This window comes from Carassius auratus, chromosome 32 (assembly GCF_003368295.1).
Source record: "Carassius auratus strain Wakin chromosome 32, ASM336829v1, whole genome shotgun sequence".
In the NCBI taxonomy this organism is placed as follows: Eukaryota; Metazoa; Chordata; class Actinopteri; order Cypriniformes; family Cyprinidae; genus Carassius; species Carassius auratus.
In genome coordinates, this window is record NC_039274.1 from 27,642,731 (window position 1) to 27,662,843 (window position 20,113).

The 20,113-nt window shown below is 37.1% G+C and overlaps 1 protein-coding gene across 1 annotated transcript in view; it reads left to right on the forward strand.

Annotated features, from left to right (window-relative positions):
* The window catches only part of LOC113051989 (insulin-like growth factor 1 receptor), an 82,598-nt gene extending 62,727 nt beyond the window's left edge, over positions 1 to 19,871 (forward strand). The window contains exons 11-21 of the mRNA XM_026216204.1: positions 2,715 to 2,995; positions 3,083 to 3,216; positions 3,798 to 3,963; positions 4,057 to 4,156; positions 4,342 to 4,406; positions 4,484 to 4,713; positions 4,833 to 4,940; positions 5,391 to 5,550; positions 6,474 to 6,603; positions 8,582 to 8,716; positions 15,979 to 19,871. Of these exons, the coding sequence (XP_026071989.1) occupies positions 2,715 to 2,995; positions 3,083 to 3,216; positions 3,798 to 3,963; positions 4,057 to 4,156; positions 4,342 to 4,406; positions 4,484 to 4,713; positions 4,833 to 4,940; positions 5,391 to 5,550; positions 6,474 to 6,603; positions 8,582 to 8,716; positions 15,979 to 16,447 (1,978 nt within the window). The 3' untranslated portion in view covers positions 16,448 to 19,871. The remainder of the gene's footprint in view (positions 1 to 2,714; positions 2,996 to 3,082; positions 3,217 to 3,797; positions 3,964 to 4,056; positions 4,157 to 4,341; positions 4,407 to 4,483; positions 4,714 to 4,832; positions 4,941 to 5,390; positions 5,551 to 6,473; positions 6,604 to 8,581; positions 8,717 to 15,978) is intronic.
* The last annotated feature ends 242 nt before the right edge of the window (positions 19,872 to 20,113 follow it).

The window sequence follows — 20,113 nt, forward strand, 5'->3', positions numbered from 1 at the left end:
CCTCGTTCCTATCCATGTTTTGATGCATCAGCCAGTACAAAACATCCATTTAACTTCAAATTAAAAGCTTCAGTTATCAATAAATCCATGTTAACCTTTCATGATCTCAAAGATGAAGATTGAAAGGGACCCTTGATGTCTCTGGATGGTAGCATTTGTAATGGTTCTTTCGTTTCTTGTCCGAGAGGTTGTTTTGGAACCTTTTCAGCGTTCCCTCAGTGATTGTTTCCCTCTGCCCCTGCTGTTAGTAATCATGTGGTACGGGCTCTTGGTTCTGGATCCAAATAGCACAGGAGATGTTAAATTTTCTCTCTGATCTCAAAGGTGTAACACATTAAGTGTTCTGTGCTAAAATGAGGACCGGCATCTGTATCCTATTATCATCCATCATCATGTGTCCCGCCGACAGCGCCAAAATCGCTGTATACCTGAGCGGGCTTCTATTGAAATCAATGCATCGGTGAATTCAAGATTCAGGCAATGCAGGACATCAAAACAGCATCTGTATGCGTTATTTGGGACTAGATTACCCTGCTGTGTCTGCTCCGTTTTTTTCCTCCGCATGTTTGTCATTGCTTGGCTTACGAGGAAAGCAGCGGGGCAAGAACTATGTCAGACAGCTGAGAAGTAGCCTATGTCTGTACCCGGGCCAGCACAATCAGTTTTTATTGAAAACCGAGATATTGAGGGAAGTGCCTAGAGTTCCCCCGAAGTTCAGGATTTGGAGAGAGCGGGAGGAAGGGGGAACGAGAAGGAGAGGAAATCATATCCATTCAGTTGCCGTTCCCCCCTCAAACCGCTCGGCTGCCAGGAAATGCACAGTAATGCCATCTGGAATACCAATGAAATAAAGGGAAGTTCCCCTCCAGCCGGAGAGCACACAGATCAATGAATGCCGCTCTGCACGGAAGAAGATTGAGAGAGAATGAAAAAGAGATGTGGGAACAGAAGGCACCGAAAAGAAGAGGGAAAGTCACTGGTTTAGAGAATGGAAATGTCCAGAATGGCTTGCTAGCATATGACTTGTGCTGTTTTTAGTGACATTTTTACTAAAAAGGGGTTTGGTAATAATTTAGTTTTAGTGATTTCATTTGAAACTTTCTGAAAGACACTGAAAAATCATGTGGCTTTTTAAAAAAAAAAAAAAAAATTTTTCTTTTTATATACATCAACAATGCATTAAATTAATCAATATTGACAGTAAGGGTATTAATAGTTTTACCAAAAAAAAAAAAAAAAAAAAGGATTTAAATTGGATGCTGTTCTTATAAGTGTTAGAAATAAAATGTCTTAAAAATACATTAATCTTTTTGAATATATTTTAAAATGTAATTTATTCTTGCGATGCAATGCTGAATTTTCAGCATCATCACTCCAGTCTTCAGTGTCTTTCAGAAATCATTTTAATATGCACATTTGCTGCTTTCTTAATATTATCAATGCTAAAATTATTATTTTTGGCCTTTATTTGAAATGGAAATCTTTTGTAAAAAATAAAAGTAGCTTTTTGTATATTTAATGCATCCTTGCTGATTAAAAATAATGTATATAAAAATACTGATCTCTTTGAAAAAGTTCATCTGTATTGTAGCATGCAATAGGTTTGTACTCCATTCTTAACTTAGCCAGCGATTAGACAAGGTTGTGTTTGGGCCAGCATATCCAGTCATATACAGAGCGATGCATAGCTTCATATCACGTCTCTCTGGCCACATGCTCTCAGGCAAACTCAACCCATCTGTGGTGGAAGGATGTGTGTTTAGCAGGCAGAGGAAGGACTTGCAGCTTGTAGGGAGTTGAGGGACAAAATGCTCCAGCGTGTGAGTGTTAGCAGGCCGAGGAATAGAGACCAGCTGTGGTGTGTGTGTGTGTGTGGATGGATTCAAGGGGATGGAGTCAATGCCAGATCATCTGAGGACAGGATCCGTGATTGCTTTGGCAAGTACGAGAGTAACTTGTTCTCATGGGAGAACAGCCATGTGGTTGTTACCTCACACGTTCATAAATGGGGTTAAAAATGGTCTCCCCAATATTAAGGAAAAAAAGCTCCCTTCATGTGTCTGAACTGCTGTCGATTAGCACAGAAAATAAACTGCATTTAAAACTAAAGTTGTCATACACAGTTGCCCGGAAAAGACATGTATAATATTAGAAGAGATCCTGAGAAATGATGCCGACCAATATTGATTCTAAGTGATGATTATGTATAAACGAAAATGGATTTTATATACCATGTATTTTACAAGTTAACTGTTTTCTTTCCTCTCCTCTGTATATGTTTTAGAAATGAAAATGATTGTTTCATACAATCTAGGCAGATAAATAATAATAAAATACCTATTCTTTACTTATTTTTTCAGGTTACGTGCATATTAATGCGTTTACAATGGAAGACTTTGGTGAAAGGAATTGCACTGGAATTAATGTTTAAACAGACACAGTTTCAAAATTCTAGCTACAAAATGTAATAGTGCTTTAACTTATACATTCAACTTTCATTGAAAAAAAAAGCTAATTTTACAAACTAGGGCAAGTCACAGTTAATATCTGTGTTCAGTATTATCAGAGGTCAGTAGTGCTGATACTAAAAAATCCTTTATTATTATAATTTTTAAATGAATATTTCTGTAAATGTTTTAAATAAAGAGTTTCAGTTTCTGCACGTCCAGAAGTTGAGCTTAAAGTTGCAGTGTTACTCTTCTCTTTGGTTCCAGACCTCCCGACAGGCGACGGCGGGATCTGTTTGGTGTGGCCAACGCTACTTCCATCCACACTCTGTTGGCGGGAAACTGGAACCTGACAGAGGGTAACTTCTCTCATGACGAGTTGCCTAGACAGGAATTTTCCTTTATAGAGAAGAAGGTGAAGGAGCGTAGCGCTGACATCAGTGGACTGCAGCCCTTCACCGTTTACCGCATCGACGTGCACGCCTGCAACAAAGAGGTTTGGCACTGCAGCGCAGCCGCGTTTATCTTTTCCCGCACCAAAGCGGCAGGTAAGAGCAGGACATCAACATGCAATCGAAGGTGAGGCACTGTTTTCAAATACGTCATTGACAAATCTGATTTCTTTTTTCTTGTAGACAGAGCAGATGACATTCCTGGTCCTGTGACTTGGGAAGGTCTGGAGGGTTCAGTGTTTCTGAAGTGGCCTGAACCGCAGAAACCCAACGGCCTGATCCTGCTGTATGAGATACAGTATCGTCTCGGAACAGAGGTGACCGTTGTATTCACTCGTGTCATAATAAGTTTTTTTTTTAAGTTTGATTCATTGGTTCAAAAATTTCAAGTGGTGTAACAGTCAAGACTTTCAGGGGAAAAAATTACCTTTATTTATTCATTGTTTGTTATTATTTAAATATTTTTTTAATAATGCTTTCTTTTCTTTTTCCTTAAAATTGTCCTTCTTTTTAATCCAACAGGACTTTTGGTAACACTTTAGTATAGGGTCCAATTCACACTAATAACTAGTTGCTTATTAGCATGTATATTATTAACATATTGGATGTTTATTAAGGCTTATAAAGTACATATAATGCATGATATCCATAATCCTACCCAATACCCTAAACTTAACAACTACCTTACAAACTATTAATAAGCAGCAAATAAGGAGTTAATTGAGGCAAAAGTCATAGTTAATGGTTAGTTAACAGTGAGAATTGGACCCTAAAATAAAGTGTGACCGGACTTTTTTTTTCTTCATTCACAATTTCAGGGTAGTTATACCACATTGCTGACATTTTACCATAGCATTACATTTACAAGTATGTGTTTGTATTTCTTTTTCTACACCAGCCTGAGAAGCATGAGTGTGTGTCCCGTCAACACTACAGGGAGCACAAAGGGGTGAAACTCTCCAACTTGGGACCTGGGAACTATTCTGCCCGTGTACGGGCTACGTCTCTGGCTGGAAACGGGTCATGGACAGACCCGATAACTTTCTATGTGATTCAAGTTGATCGTAAGTTTACTCTGAATTTCATCCCTTTCAACTTTTAAAAAGTGAGAGTTATAGATTATTGAGTTTCAAAGTTTCTCTTCTTATACGCTCAAGAATCAGGTTATGAGCACTACCTGTACTTCATGATCATCCCGATTTTCCTGATTTTTGCCATCATCGCTGGAGTGGCTTTCACCTATCTGAACAAGAGACGGTACCAGTTTTAACACACCTACACTCCATATAGGCCTCTGTAGACAAAACACCTTTCTGAGACACTCAAGAAACCATAATAAAAAAAATTAAAAGCAGGGACTTACCTTGAAATACTTCATGCTTGTTCTCTATTAAATATCTTAGTGCTGTTTATGATTAACAAATGCTATCTGGAATCCACAGAAACAGCGACAGGCTTGGAAACCTTTACACGTCTGTTAACCCAGAGTACTTCAGCGCAGCAGAGAGTGAGTATTCATTCAAGGGCAATATCGACTCAACATCCTTTTTCATGAATAATTGTACCTCTTGTATTTGTTTACAGTGTATGTGCCGGATGAATGGGAAGTGGAGCGAGAGAAAATCACAATGTGCCGAGAGCTTGGACAAGGATCCTTTGGTATGGTGTATGAGGGCATCGCCAAAGGTGTTGTGAAAGATGAGCCGGAAACCAGGGTGGCTATTAAAACGGTCAACGAATCGGCTAGCTTGCACGAGCGCATCGAGTTCCTCAATGAAGCTTCTGTGATGAAGGAGTTCAACTGTCACCATGTGGTTAGTCGGAGAATGCATGACAGATCTCACCTGATGCTTTAAAGATTGGCAGCATTGGTGTAAACTAATGTCGACTTTTAGCTGGTGGCTTCCTCTGATGTGGTTTGCTATTGGTTTAGGTGCGTCTGCTGGGCGTAGTTTCGCAGGGTCAGCCCACCCTGGTGATCATGGAGCTGATGACACGAGGAGATCTGAAGAGTTACTTGCGCTCACTTCGATCCGCTAAGGTGAATAAAGTTATGCACGATACATCTTCATGTCACTGATTGTGTTACTGCTATTCTAAATTCCTGAAAGCTAAGAATTGCCACCTGTTTAGTAGTGTAGTTGAATTTTGAGTCATAATTGAGCAATTTCCATTCATCAGAATTAGTCATCTGCGTTTACATTCACTGCTATTTTCTGAGTCTTAAGAGCAGTTCTAAAACACTGTCTCTAAACTATAAGCTCCTCCAATTCTTGAACTATAAAACCTAGTGTGATGTCTTGATGTGTACTGCATAGTCCGTATTCTAAATGAAAAATGCATCCTTGTAAGTGGGTTTTTTAAATGTTAAACTCAGCTCCAAACTGATTTCCGTTCACGTGATGCAAAGCCTCAGCATGAAATGCACAAGACTCGCTGGGTTTTGGAGTAGGGCTGCAGTATCATTCTCCTCTTACTCTTGCGTCCTCAGAACATCTCCAGCTTGCCTTTGCCACCATTGAAGAAGATGATTCAGATGGCTGGAGAGATCGCGGACGGCATGGCTTACCTCAACGCCAACAAATTTGTTCACAGAGACTTGGCAGCAAGGAATTGCATGGTGGCGGAGGATTTTGCTGTCAAAATTGGTGGTATGTGATGAAATGTATTCACTTTTATTGGCTTGTATTTGATATGTGAAATGCTTTAAAATAGGGACTAGTTATCCAACTTTTTGTTAATCTAGTTTTTTCAGGTGTATTATTTTTTTTTTATCGGTGCTTTAAACAATCAATTTTGCGATAATAGGGTTTTAACCTATTTTAGTCGTAAATTATCATCAATTGGTAACATTTCACAGTAAATATTGATAGTTATTAAATGTAAAAAGATTGCATTGACAAATTGCATATTGTGCACTGTTGCTCATTGTTTCGTAACAAAATTAGATACTAAAATGAAGGAGTGTGCTATATCAACACTATTAGTTAGTGTCTAGTTTTTATGTATAATAATAATATTAATAAAAAATGCTGAATGAATTGGAAATTTCTTTGTAAATGAATGTTATTCATCTGATTGTGAATGATTCATACATGCATGTAGTTCGTGCAATTTTTAATCAAAATCTCATAACCGGATCTTCTGGATAAACAATACTTCAGTCATTTTTCTGCTTAAACCGCTTCTATTGATTGCTATTGCAATCGACTGCAAGCTCCTGGATCTGTTGTTAATACAGAAGAAAATCTCTGTTGCTGCATTGCGACTTTAAGATTTGGGTTAATTTAACCATTGTGTTACTGTAGCAATAAATTAAAGGGTTTGTAGTAAATTATGGCAAACATTATGCATCTTTCATACTTTCAATAATATTTATTTTGCATTATATTCCATTAATTGTGCTTATATTCACTTTGACTTTTTAGTGTTTAGTGTCTGTGCATCCCCAATTTTAATTCCATAATTAACAAGTAATGAATTGCTAGTATATGTTCTTTATTTTGTTTGGCTAAATCTTAAGTAAAGCTGTAGACATTTAGTAACTTCACCTCATTTATCCTCAAATCTGTAGACTTTGGCATGACACGGGACATTTATGAGACTGATTACTACAGAAAAGGAGGCAAGGGACTGCTGCCTGTGCGCTGGATGTCTCCAGAGTCTCTCAAAGATGGAGTTTTCACCACCATGTCTGATGTCTGGTAAGCTTTCATGTGTTCAATAGAGAATCAGTTACAGTCATAGAGATATTAACGGAGATGTATAGTGAACCGTGTATCAGGGTACATCAGTCTAGACTTTGTAGCTGTAGAACGACATCTGCATTTGAGCAAAGACCGCCACTTTAGTGATCACTTCAGTTTCTCCACTAGCTGAATGAGAAATGAAAAACACACTCCCACAGCTCAACACACATTTTCCATTACATGGTGCATACGTTAATGCGGTAAGCAATGAGGAGAAACATCTTTCCATATATTTCAGAAGAAGCTGGCAATCAAGCCTCATCGGCCCTCATGCTAGTCTCATTTCAATGAAAGCCTTGGGGAGTCTAGACCGCACTTTTCCGGAAACGGCAACAGCTGCGGCTGATATGAGCGGCATTCCAGAGTCTCAAGGAATCTTTAGTCCATTCGTCCTCCCGTGTCGTAATAAGTAGCTTTTTGAGCTCGCTGGGAGGTTTGCGCTTAAATCTTTTGTTAAGGATCAGAATCAAGTACTCCCTGTTCAGGAAGAGGATTGAACTTAATTACAATGCGCTCAAGTTTCCTTCCAGGTGTCCGGAGAGTCTGCCCTAACAGTTCATCTTTCTGTCCAGGGTCACCGTCAGGCCTCGATTATATGGAATGTCTGGTTAACTTTACAAAAGGATCAGATATAGAATTAGTGTTTTGCCAATAATTACAAATTTACAAATAAAAAATTCAAAGGCTGTTTAGATCAGAATCAGAATATCATGTCTGTTTATTAAAGTCTAAGTGTGCAATTTGTGGCACCAAACGGATGTAAATGAATAATTTCAGACACATTTCTTGAACGTTCTTCTATTTGTCAGACAAACAGACCATCCAAATTCATGTCACTGGTTAAAGTGCAGAGGATGTAAGTACTGCACATATTGACTCAAAATTATATACCTTTTTATATATTTAAAATATTTATATTTATTTAGCAGCGTCATGTTTCTTTTGTGCACATGCATTGCAATTTTGCTTTGCCTTTTATTTTGTGATTTTATTTCGTTTTACTTCGTTTTGGAGCTCCAACATCCCCTTAACGCTATGTAGGATAAGCGGTTTGGACTATGCATTGATGATTTTTTTTAAAGGAAATTATATTGCTGTAAATGCATATTAAATATTAATAGTATGGATAACAAAAAAATCCAAATAACCTTACTCAATATTTGAGTGGACAAAAATATAGTCGTTAGCTAGCGACATGTTAATGTTATATTGCAATTAGTTGTGAATGTTTAATAAGCCTGGTGTGAAATCTTGTTCTTTTTTAGCACATCACATTTATGCTTCGTGTAAAAGGTGACCCCAGAATATATAGTGACGCTCAGTGAGAAAGTGAATTGCGCAAGTTCAGTACAATTAAATGTATAATTTTATCAAATACTTTATAAATTCCGTTGATTAATGTCCAGTGTGTAGCACTGAGCTGCTGTCTAATGTAAAGCGTTTTTAAATCTATGTAGGCAGTAATAAAACACAAAGCAGCTCATTAGGTTTTGGAACAGAGCCTTTGATTATTTTTATGCCGGCTTTGAAGCTCTTTTGTATCTTATTTAGATGTACAACACTTACTGTATCCGCAGGAAAATAATACAAGTAAGACCCGAAAGAAAAAGCATTACTTGAAGGTATTTCTGTTATGTGCTTAATAGCTTTATTATCAAAAGACCACGGCACGTTATATTGTATAATTTGTCTGAGCTGCTGACTCATTATGACAACTTGCTCCCATTTGAAAGTTTTAGGTACACACATCACTCATTGTCAGTGAAAATATTGATATATCTTGAAAAAAACTCTTCAGGGAGCAGTTCTTTTGCGAGTGGGGAGCTTTCAACTGAACTCACTCAGAATTGAAACAGAAGATCGTCATCTTGTAGACACTTTGGTCGCTATCAATGTCGATTTATTCAAGCGTTTCTCATCTGTTGTCTTACAGGTCTTTTGGGGTGGTGTTGTGGGAAATCGCCACCCTGGCCGAGCAACCCTATCAGGGCATGTCCAATGAGCAGGTACTGCGATTTGTTATGGAGGGAGGACTGCTAGACAAACCTGACAACTGCCCTGACATGCTGTAAGTCATCTTATTCACACCTTTCACTCACTTTGTTGTTCCAAGTGCAGTGTTTAGAAAAATTTCCAAACTGTTGTTTTCCATCCAGTGAAAGTAAATCGTGTCCAGAGCTGTCAGGCTCCGAAAATGACACAAAAAAAAACATTAAAATGGTCCATAGAAAAGTCTTGTGAAGCTTTATGATACTTTAGTGTGTTACATACCAAAATTCAATGTTACTTTTGCGTGCCATCTGTGCAGGATTGGTTTCATTGGTTCACAAACAAACCTGGTGCAACATCTTGATGTGGATATTTTGAAAGTTCTTTATATGAATATTCATGTTATGTTTGGAAGGACATGATGGTGAATAAATGATGACAGAATTTACATTTTTGGGTGGACTTTGCCTTTTAAAAAGTAGAAAGTCTGCCACCTACTGTATAATTCAGGTGGTAATATCAAAAAGCTGAAAACAAGGATAGACATTAAAAATCTGGATTCGCTTGAGAATTAATGGTATTTACCCAAAACGTTTTTGACTTTGGCCATTATTTGTTTTGGATTTTAAATCTACCGAGTCTAACCCTCTACCTCTGCGGGCTGGGTCTAAATTTAAGTATAATTTGTTTATTTGTTAGAGTCTCCAAGCTATGGGTTTTCTTTGGCGCGGTTTGAGTTAGGTTGTGTCTGACTTCAGGTCTGTGTTTTATCTGAAGTGTGAGAGCTGGCAGTGACATCCAAGCACTCAATGCACTACAGGTATTCCACATTTTTAATAATATCATTATACCAGGAGGGAGAGAGGTGGGTGTGTGCGTCTTGAGATGAAAGGGGTACAAAGACTGTGCTGGATGATGACATCACTGAAACAACAGTGAACCGACTTTAACAGAAAAACTGACTATTTTCTATTGTCCTTTTTGCGTTATCAGCAAACTTTTTTTTTCAGTTTAACAATGTAAAGCTGTTTTGACACTATCTGTATTGTATAAAGTGCTATATATATTGCGGAAGAACATCGTAGCCGGAATTAATTCTCTCTGTTTATGTCTATGAAGAATCACAAAGGTACTGGGTTACTCCGCCGCGGTGCCCCCGAAGCAATCTAAAATAGTCCGAATATAAACACTTATTATAGGTGCACCCTAGTGATTCAGGACAAGCCAAAAACATGGTTTGGAAAATGGATTCATGGTGTACTTGCTTATTATATACATTTTTCTACATTTTGAACACAAACAAAGTTACGGACCGCAGCTCTGATTGGTTGATTTCTTACCAGGAGCGATGGAGTTTCTGCAAATGGCAATAGGAGCACTGGGAGGAGCTAGAGGAGCTTGATTTTGTTTTTCACAGATTATCTGTCTCATATTCTACTGTCAGGACATAATGACAGGTTTAATAAATATGTAAAAAATATTTTTTTTACAAAAGTTCCCTACAGCACCTTTAATGGCTGTATGTGTAAACCATATTTTATTTTTATTTTAATAATTTTTTCAGCCACAGCTTGTTTTTCATCTATTAAATGACTGTTTATCACTTTTCAGCTTAGTTGGATGAAACAGAAAATTAGTTCCATATAGAAAATAAATAAATAAAATATAGATTTTTTTAATTATATAATTTATTTACAAAAAACATTTTTAATTATATAATAATTAGATTTTTTTTACAAAATCAATAAAAAAAGGAAGCCATTTTTTTTCTTAACTTATTGGTGAAACAAATGAACAATGATGTTTTGTTTCAGGACAAATGGTAGTTTGTGTTTTCTTAGTCCACTGTCCATTGACGGGAATTGCACAATGGTTTGCATTGGCCTGTGCCTTTTTTTCATTGCAAGGATGTCTGGTTCAGGGTCTTTGTTGTGGTTAGTCACCATTTGGCACCTTTTACCACTTCTTTTTTAGAGAAGTGCTGGGAAGGATGAAGTGGTCTTTAAGGCAGCCAGAACAGGAGTGGAGGAGGGCATGTGGGAGGGATTTGGGCTGGTACTTGCTGCTTTATTACTGCGGCTGCTTCTGTCTTGTGTTTTAATGAGCCAGTGCATGACTGCAGAGACTATAGCCCCTTTCATACTGCCATTCCGGCAAATACAGGGGTAAAGTGTTCCTGTAATTGTTCCCTGGTCGCTAGATTTGGCACTTTCACACTGCCAGTGATGACCCGGTATATGTGCGTGCTTTCTCGCACAACCCTTGAAGATCCCGTAACGACACATGACATCAGCGCGTGACGTGTAATGTACGAGTCGACAACGCTTGGCACGTTATACTTTAACTGAAGCAAGCAAACGATCTCGGCATCAGCGCGGAAAGTGAAGAACTAACTGATCTCTGCTTCATTACAGTTTGCACATATGTTTTCGTCGCGAATGTTGACCTTCCTTCAAGATTTTTTACCTTTCCGGCTGGTAAAAGAGTCGCGCAATAATACACGTCATCACTTCGATACGGAATTAGATCTGGCTTTTGTTCACACAGCGCTCGTTCCGGATCGATTACCGCAATGTTACTAGGTCCCCGACCCGGGTTCAATTCGGTAATCAATTCCGGGACGTGGTTGCTTTCACACAGAAGGCGACCAGGCAATGTTACGGGAATATTGCGGGTCTGATGTGCAGTGTGAAAGGGGCTTAACAGTGCCAACGGTCACCCAAATTCAACCTCTAACGGAAGTCCAGCTGTTTGATTAAAACCGGAAATTATGTGCAACTTACCAAGGAAGCCATGCATTATTATTTTTTCCCCTTCTTGTTTTCTCATTATCACGACTTTAATTTTCTCGTGATATTGACACAAACAGTTGTTTTCTCATCACAACTTAATTTTCTCGTGATCTCGACATAACCAGAGTTGTTTTCTTGTTATAACGACTTAATTTTCTCGTGATATCGACATAACCAGAGTTGTTTTGTAGAACTACTTTTGTTATGTCGAGATCACGAGAAAACAACTTTAGTTATGTCCAGATCACGAGAAAATTATGTTGTTATAAAGCGAAAACAACTCTCGTTATGTCGAGATCAAAAGGTAATGCAGTCAATATAACGAGAAAACTACTCTCGTTATGTCGAGATCACGAGATAATGAAGTCATTATAACGAGAAAACTACTCGTTATGTCGAGATTACGAGATAATGAAGTCAATATAACGAAAAACTACTCTTGTTATGTCGAGATCACGAGATAATGAAGTCATTATAACGAGAAAACTACTCTTGTTATGTCAAGATTACGAGATAATGAAGTCATTATAACGAGAAAACTACTCTCGTTATGTCAAGATCACGAGATAATGAAGTCATTATAACGAGAAAACTACTCTCGTTATGTCGAGATTACGAGATAATGAAGTCATTATAACGAGAAAACTACTCTCTTTATGTCGAGATTATGAGATAATGAAGTCATTATAACTAGAAAACTACTCTCGTTATGTCGAGATCACGAGATAATGAAGTCATTATAACGAGAAAACTACTCTCTTTATGTCGAGATTATGAGATAATGAAGTCATTATAACTAGAAAACTACTCTCTTTATGTCGAGATTATGAGATAATGAAGTCATTATAACTAGAAAACTACTCGTTATGTCGAGATTACGAGATAATGAAGTCAATATAACAAAAAACTACTCTTGTTATGTCGAGATCACGAGATAATGAAGTCATTATAATGAGAAAACTACTCTCGTTATGTCAAGATTACGAGATAATGAAGTCATTATAACGAGAAAAACTACTCTTGTTATGTCGAGATCACGAGATAATGAAGTCATTATAACTAGAAAACTACTCTCGTTATGTCAAGATTACGAGATAATGAAGTCATTATAACCAGAAAACTACTCTTGTTATGTCGAGATCACGAGATAATGAAGTCATTATAACGAGAAAACTACTCTCGTTATGTCGAGATTACGAGATAATGAAGTCATTATAACGAGAAAACTACTCTCGTTATGTCGAGATCACAAGATAATGAAGTCATTATAACGAGAAAACTACTCTTGTTATGTCGAGATCACGAGATAATGAAGTCATTATAATGAGAAAACTACTGTTGTTATGTCAAGATTACGAGATAATGATGTCATTATAACGAGAAAAACTACTCTCGTTATGTCAAGATCACGAGATAATGAAGTCATTATAACGAGAAAACTACTCTTGTTATGTCAAGATTACGAGATAATGAAGTCATTATAACGAGAAAAACTACTCTCGTTATGTCAAGATCACGAGATAATGAAGTCATTATAACGAGAAAACTACTCTTGTTATGTCAAGATTACGAGATAATGAAGTCATTATAACGAGAAAAACTACTCTCGTTATGTCAAGATCACGAGATAATGAAGTCATTATAATGAGAAAACTACTCTCGTTATGTCAAGATTACGAGATAATGAAGTCATTATAACTAGAAAACTACTCTCGTTATGTCGAGATTACGAGATAATGAAGTCATTATAACTAGAAAACTACTCTCTTTATGTCGAGATTATGAGATAATGAAGTCATTATAACTAGAAAACTACTCTCGTTATGTCGAGATCACGAGATAATGAAGTCATTATAACTAGAAAACTACTCTCGTTATGTCAAGATTACGAGATAATGAAGTCATTATAACTAGAAAACTACTCTCGTTATGTCGAGATTACGAGATAATGAAGTCATTATAACGAGAAAACTACTCTCGTTATGTCGAGATTACGAGATAATGAAGTCATTATAACCAGAAAACTACTCTTGTTATGTCGAGATCACGAGATAATGAAGTCATTATAACAAGAAAACTACTCTTGTTATGTCGAGATCACGAGATAATGAAGTCATTAAAAACAGAAACCTGCACTCGTTATGTTGAGATCATGAGATAATGAAGTCATTATAACGAGAAAAAAGTTGTGACAGAGACAACAAGAAGGGGGAAAAACATAACTTAGAACTTCCGTAGCTTACCAATTAGAAGTGGCAAATTAAAGTGGATCTTGAAATACTTTATAACTTTTTATAAAAATTAAAGAACCTGCTTTGTTGCACAGGACTGTTGCTAGTATTAATGCTATTTTGAGTTAATATTTAACTGTCCAGAGATTGTTAATGAAATTGTTTTGCACGCCAAATCAAAGTCTGTCATCTATGATTTAAATTTTTTGTTTTCATGATGAGAATCAAAAAAGAAATTAACACATGGAAAGGATCAAGGTTAAAAAGAAAGTTTGCATACCTTAAGAAAGCTTGATGATATTCATCAATAATGTTCATTATTCAGAAATATTTATTTATATGAAATGTTTCTTTGAAAAATAAAGATAAAAAGGTAATACTTAATAATAATTACTCAACTTTTCTTGAGTATATTTTTAGTTATAGCTGTAATATAATCATATTACAATTTCTAAAATACCTAAATAAATAAAAAATCAAAATGTTTATAATTAACATGAATAAAATTACTTAGAACTTCTCACTTGCATATTGAACTAAATTTTTCAACATCGTGATCCATATTTTTCCAAAAATCCATATTTTGTTCTTCCAAAGGTTAAGTCAAGTTCATATCGCACTTTTAACACTGGAGGTGCTAAAATCAGCCTGAACCTCCCCATCAATGGAAACGTCATCTAGTGCCATGCAGGAAAAACAAGCTGGAGGCTCAGAGGGCAGTGAGTCCAGTCTCTCTGTCTCACAGCTGGAGAGCCAAAAGCCTCAGTGTGTGTGTGTGTGTGTGTGTGTGTGTGTGTGTGAGAGAGAGAGAGAGAGACACGGTGAAAATACCACACTTGGATTTGCTGGTGTGAATGTTTATGTATGTGGTGCTCGGGTTTTTGTGACTGTCAGCTGATGTTTGCGCTAGCTGTGTGTGGGTGTGTAGCCGGCGCTGGTGTTTGTAAGACTAATGGTGTGTGTTACTCGACTAGTGTGTGAGCTGGCACAGGCATCCCAGTATTTATTTCAGCAGACTCCTCTGGTATTCTTAGCGTGTTTGTGTATAATTAAAACGGTGAACTGGAATGCTCTAGTGTCAGTTAGATCATACGCTTTTATTTATTTATTTATTTATTTATTTTCCCCCTCACTGGCGCTCTCTGGCCTCCTTTACAACTCTCTCCAGCTCTGCAGTTTGATTTCATCACAGTTGTGTGTTTGCTGTGCAGTAAAGAGGTCACAGCATTCACCATGAGCTCACTGCAGCTGTGTTTGGGACGTAACCCCTGATAGCATGCATGTTTGTGTTACGGATTGGTCACACTGCCACCTGTTGTTCAGAGCTACGGCAAGTAGGCGTAGGAGGTTTGAACAAGATCTTAGGAGAAATTAGATCTTATAGTTTCAGTATATGTGACTATAATGTTAAATAGCACAATATTCAATATATAGAGTGACTATGATTAAATGATGAAGTATTTATAAATAATTTGTACATTTTTCATTTCAAGACTTCGTCTTTTAACAATGCAAATCAATAAGATAGATTTATTGATAGTTTTTTATATCAAGTAGTCTACACATGAAGATTGTAATGCTATTTTGATAAAGTATAGATATATACAGTACTATTTATAACTTTAAAATTAATAAACAAAATGGTTAATTGTGAGTGTGTGTGTGTGTGTGTGTGTGTGTGGAGTGACTTAAATTATTTAAAATGAAAAGGACTTTTTTTTTTAATGACACCAACCAAAAAGTTAAATTATTGATAATGTGTATTATAAAGAGTGCACAGTATAATTTTTTTTATGAAGTAATATATTTTGTTATTAATATTTTAATAAATACATAAAATTCATAATAAAAGGACATATATATTTAAAAAATAATAATAATAATTAAATAAAGATTTACAAATTTAACTGATGCAATCCAGAATTAAGATTATTAATTTGTTGTATGTAATAAATACTTTAATTATTGCATTATGTATGTTATGTTGATTATGATAATTACATATTAGAAATGTATTTTATAATAAATTGAACAAATTTAATAAATATATATATATACAGAATATAATAATTTAACACTATTAATACAATACTATTAATACGTGTGTGTGTGTGTGTGTGTGTGTGTGTCTTTTTTGTCATATTTATCTGTTGTCAGAAACTTTGTAACTGACTTTTAACTCTTCGTTTTATCAGACACACATAATCTTAAAATGGCCAAATATCATTCATTCATGTGGACTGGACAACAACTAGATTTGATGTTTCTCAAGGGTCGTGTCGCTGAACTTCTCTTTGTGTGCTCTTGTGCTCTTTCAGGTTTGAACTGATGCGCATGTGCTGGCAATACAACCCCAAAATGCGGCCGTCCTTCCTGGAGATCATCAGCAGCATCAAGGACGACCTGGAAGAGGGTTTCAAGGAGACAAGCTTCTTCTACAGCGAGGAGAACAAACCCCCGGACACCGAAGAGCTGGACATGGAGAATGTGGGAACCATGGAGAACGTTCCTCTGGAGCCGTCCTCCAGCCTGCAGCCCCTCGCGCCCTCTCTGGCCTCCCCTCAACAGTGCGCCCCTGCGTCCCAAGGCTCCTCCACCCCAGCCGGCCCGTCCTCACCGCCTTCCTCCCCCAGCTCCACGGACAAGCACCCGCTCCCCACGTCTGCGGCAAACGGGCCCTCAATGGTTCTCCAGAGCCCATTTGACGAGACCCAGCCTTACGCTCACATGAACGGGGGACGTAAGAACGAGCGTGCCTTGCCTCTGCCCCAGTCGTCGGCTTGCTGATCGGCGGCCCAGTCCCGTTTCAGGACATGTCCCTGTCTGTCAAGCCACTGTGTGGTCTCCTGAGAAGAAATATTAAAATAAAGAGACAAGGAGAGATGAAATGGTACAAACTGAGAGTCCAGGCAATCAATCTTTTCAGTCATACCTCAACGAACAAAGTTTGGATTTCTTTGTTTTTTGTGCATTTCGATTGGATCGTTGAATTGATTGACATGAACTCATTTGTTATTTCCTTAGACTGGATGACTGACTGAAAAACCATGACCTTCACTCTCGCACTCGATAGGCTGACTGTTTTTTGTTACGTTTTGTTACTTTTCTAAACTTCCAAAACTGGTTTGAAGGTCTATCAGAGCCAGTAGTGGTACGGTGGCATTATTACGACACGCTCTGCATATCTCGAAGCCAATCCAACAGCGAAGCACTTGCTCTTGTCTTTGTTTCCAAAGACGTGCGTTTAAATTAGAGAAAGATGTGTAAGGTTTTTCTTTTGCTTTTCTTAGAAGTTTGTTCCCCTGACCTGGGGATGGAAATCCTTGCGTTTTCTGCAAATCATCAGGCCGTGCAACGTAGTGAAGAAGAAATTCTTTAATCTGCCAGATGTCTGTCTGTCTTTTCTTTTCTTTTTATTAATGTTGCCAAATTGTCATTTAGTTCTCCGTGCATCCATATTCCTCTAAATACATGTGACCAGTTTTTTATTTCCCTGGTGATCCAAACTAACTTAAAGGAATAATGCAGATTTTCATTTTTGGATGGAATTATTCATTTAAAATCACCAAGATTCATTTAAATTCATCAAGAGTCCCACTTTTCTTTCGTCTTGCTTAGGGTTTGACGTATTTATGACGAAATAAGGCACGAGTCGAGCAACAGATGCAGCAGATATTACATTGCAAAGAAACTTTGGATAAAAAAAGAAGCTCAAGAGGTTTTAAGTAGTGGCTTTTTTTTTTTTGAGCAATTCTTTCTCTTGGTGGTTCAGTCGTACGTCGGACCACAGAGCATGTGCATCGTTCGTCGGTCACTTTTGTACCTTTTTGACAGTTCAGATTGATCATCTACATGTCTGTGCTAAAAAAAAGCTGCTATTTTATTATTGTTTTTCTTTTGTGGTTGTAATATATATATATATATATATATATATATATATATATATATGTAAAAAGTTTTTCAGGTGTAATCCTTTGCCTTTCCACTAGAGTCCATTTTATGATGCTTATAGTTCTGCAAAACGAGACAAAAAATGTTCATTCTAAGAGTTAAAAAGATGTTTAATTCCTTCTGTTTTGATAGCATATCTCTCTTTAAAAGCTAAAGAATGGCAGATGAACACACTACCTTGTGTCTTCATGCCATTAACGGCGGCACCCACTGTGTCTCTCTTCACATTAATGCGCAACAAATACTCTCAGGTCAGCCTCCTAAAGGATTCGATCTCAGACCCCGATGTGTTCTTGTCTCGCTGTTCATTCCTCTTTAATCAACAAAACAAAGACTGAAAATGTGGCAAACTTTGAATTGATTTCAGTGCTTAAAGATCGACTCGTCTCATACTTTGGATTGATCGTTCAGCCTTATTTGTGACAGATCCTGCCGCCCTTCGAAGGCCCTGATCTTCAAAACTCTGCGTTTCCTTCCTTCCGAGCAGAGCCTTATAAACGATTCTACAGATACGATTGGGCATATCTCTATGCAGAAGCTGTGTTTGTAACATAGAACACTTATATGGATTTGAGATAAAGGTTTGACTATGAGTGCCAGTTTTTGGGACTTTTTTTTTTTTTTCACCCTGGCCTTATTATTTAAGTTATTACTTATTATTTATTTTGTCTATATCCTTTTTTGTCTATATCCCCCACCACCACACCCAACCCCTGATTACATTTTAGATATTTTTATATGCTTTTTTCCATGGGGACTTTTTTTTCAGACATTTTATCTACCTCACTCTTTTTTTATGTACCTATATATAAAGTACATCTGACCTTTTTTCATGAAAAGGACAATATTACTGCTCTCTGTATCTGGGTGAAACCTCACATAAATGCTACAAACCACAATCTCGGAGTGGAGAAATTACCGAGTTACAGACATTTTTGTATGACTAGCTGCTTTCCTTCCTATCGGATCTTGCCTAGATTTTGTTTATTATTTATTTTCTGAGATCAAAAAGGTCTGACAGTTGACTTCAAATGTGCTGGAATGTTGTTGATGTTTAATTTACCCATCTTTTAACTCGTGGGCAAAGATGGATTAGTTAGAATGGATTATTTTTTAATTTTTTCCAGTATATACTGGTTCTGCTCTCCTCTCCCTTTCATGTTTCTGAATTTCACGGTTGGCATTGTTCTGTTTTATCTTTTCATTACACATTCATTGGTGTGTTAAACTTGCATCAGAAAAACCAAATGTTAATCGAATCAAAAACACTTTGGATATGAATCAATTTACTTGAGTTTCGGCTGTTGTCAGGTGCATCCAATTTACATAATCATAAGTTTTTTTCCTGGTTTATATCAATATATATTTTTTTAATTATTAAAAAAACACCATGTGGAAGGAACCATTTCAGTGCAATTTAAATAAAACTAAGCAGATGTGATATATAGTTGAAGAAATGTTAGCTGGTATTTACATATTTCATTCACAGCAGTTTGATGAAATATTGTTCATGCAGATATTGAGCCGATTAAACTGAAATAGTATCCAGATGCAAGATATTCTTGTAAATATCCTGAATTTTTTCGAATGACTTTATAAGGGAAATGTGAGTTTTTAGGGGGAAAAAATATCAAGCAATGATCATACAGTGCCACCAATGTTATGTTGGTCTTTTTTTTCTGCGTTTTTCGTAGTTTTTGTTAATCAGTGATTGTGCGAGACACCATCCTAATGCTCTCCTCTGACTGTCTCCGCTTACAGAGCCGCAACACGCGACCAATGGCTGATTTCTCGATTACAGATCTGTTGACTATGGGCTAGATCTTCTCAGGGCTGAAGGTTTTGAGTGGCCGTCAGAAGGACAGGAAGTGACCTGTTCCTCTGCGCTCACTGTACCCTGCTGCTGAAAACTGCTGCTCTCCATCATCTCACCAGATGCTCGTTCTGAAGTCCAGACGCGTGGTGTTGCTCTGAGAGTTACTTGAGGGTTGAGAGGGGAGCATTGGGGGTGTTTAGAGATCTGATGGCGCCATCTAGAACGTGAAGAAGGATTGTGTCATGTCTCAAGCTATTTCCTTTCACTCCTTGATGCTGGGGAGCGCAATGTTTGGTTGTTCAGTTGAGACGTGTTCGATATGTATGTGTTCGTGTCTAAAGAGGGTTGCAGATCCAAAATGGGAGGGGAGAATGGAGAACGTTTTGTGGTCCAAGTCTGTTCAAACCTGGCTGTTCTGATTAAAAAAGGCACTTATTAACTTTATTTGTGTGGTTTTCTTTTGTGTACATTTGAAAAAGGAAAAAAATAAAAACGAAAGGAAGATGGAGGGATTATCATAATGGAATTATGATGGCATATTGTGAAGAGAAAATAAATATAAATAAGATATTATTGATAATAAGTACAGATAAATCATTTTGTGATTCGATTTGCATATTAAGTAGTAGGTTCGGATTATTAATCGTGAAGCAGTACTGTAAACTCAATTTTAGCTTTATAGTTAA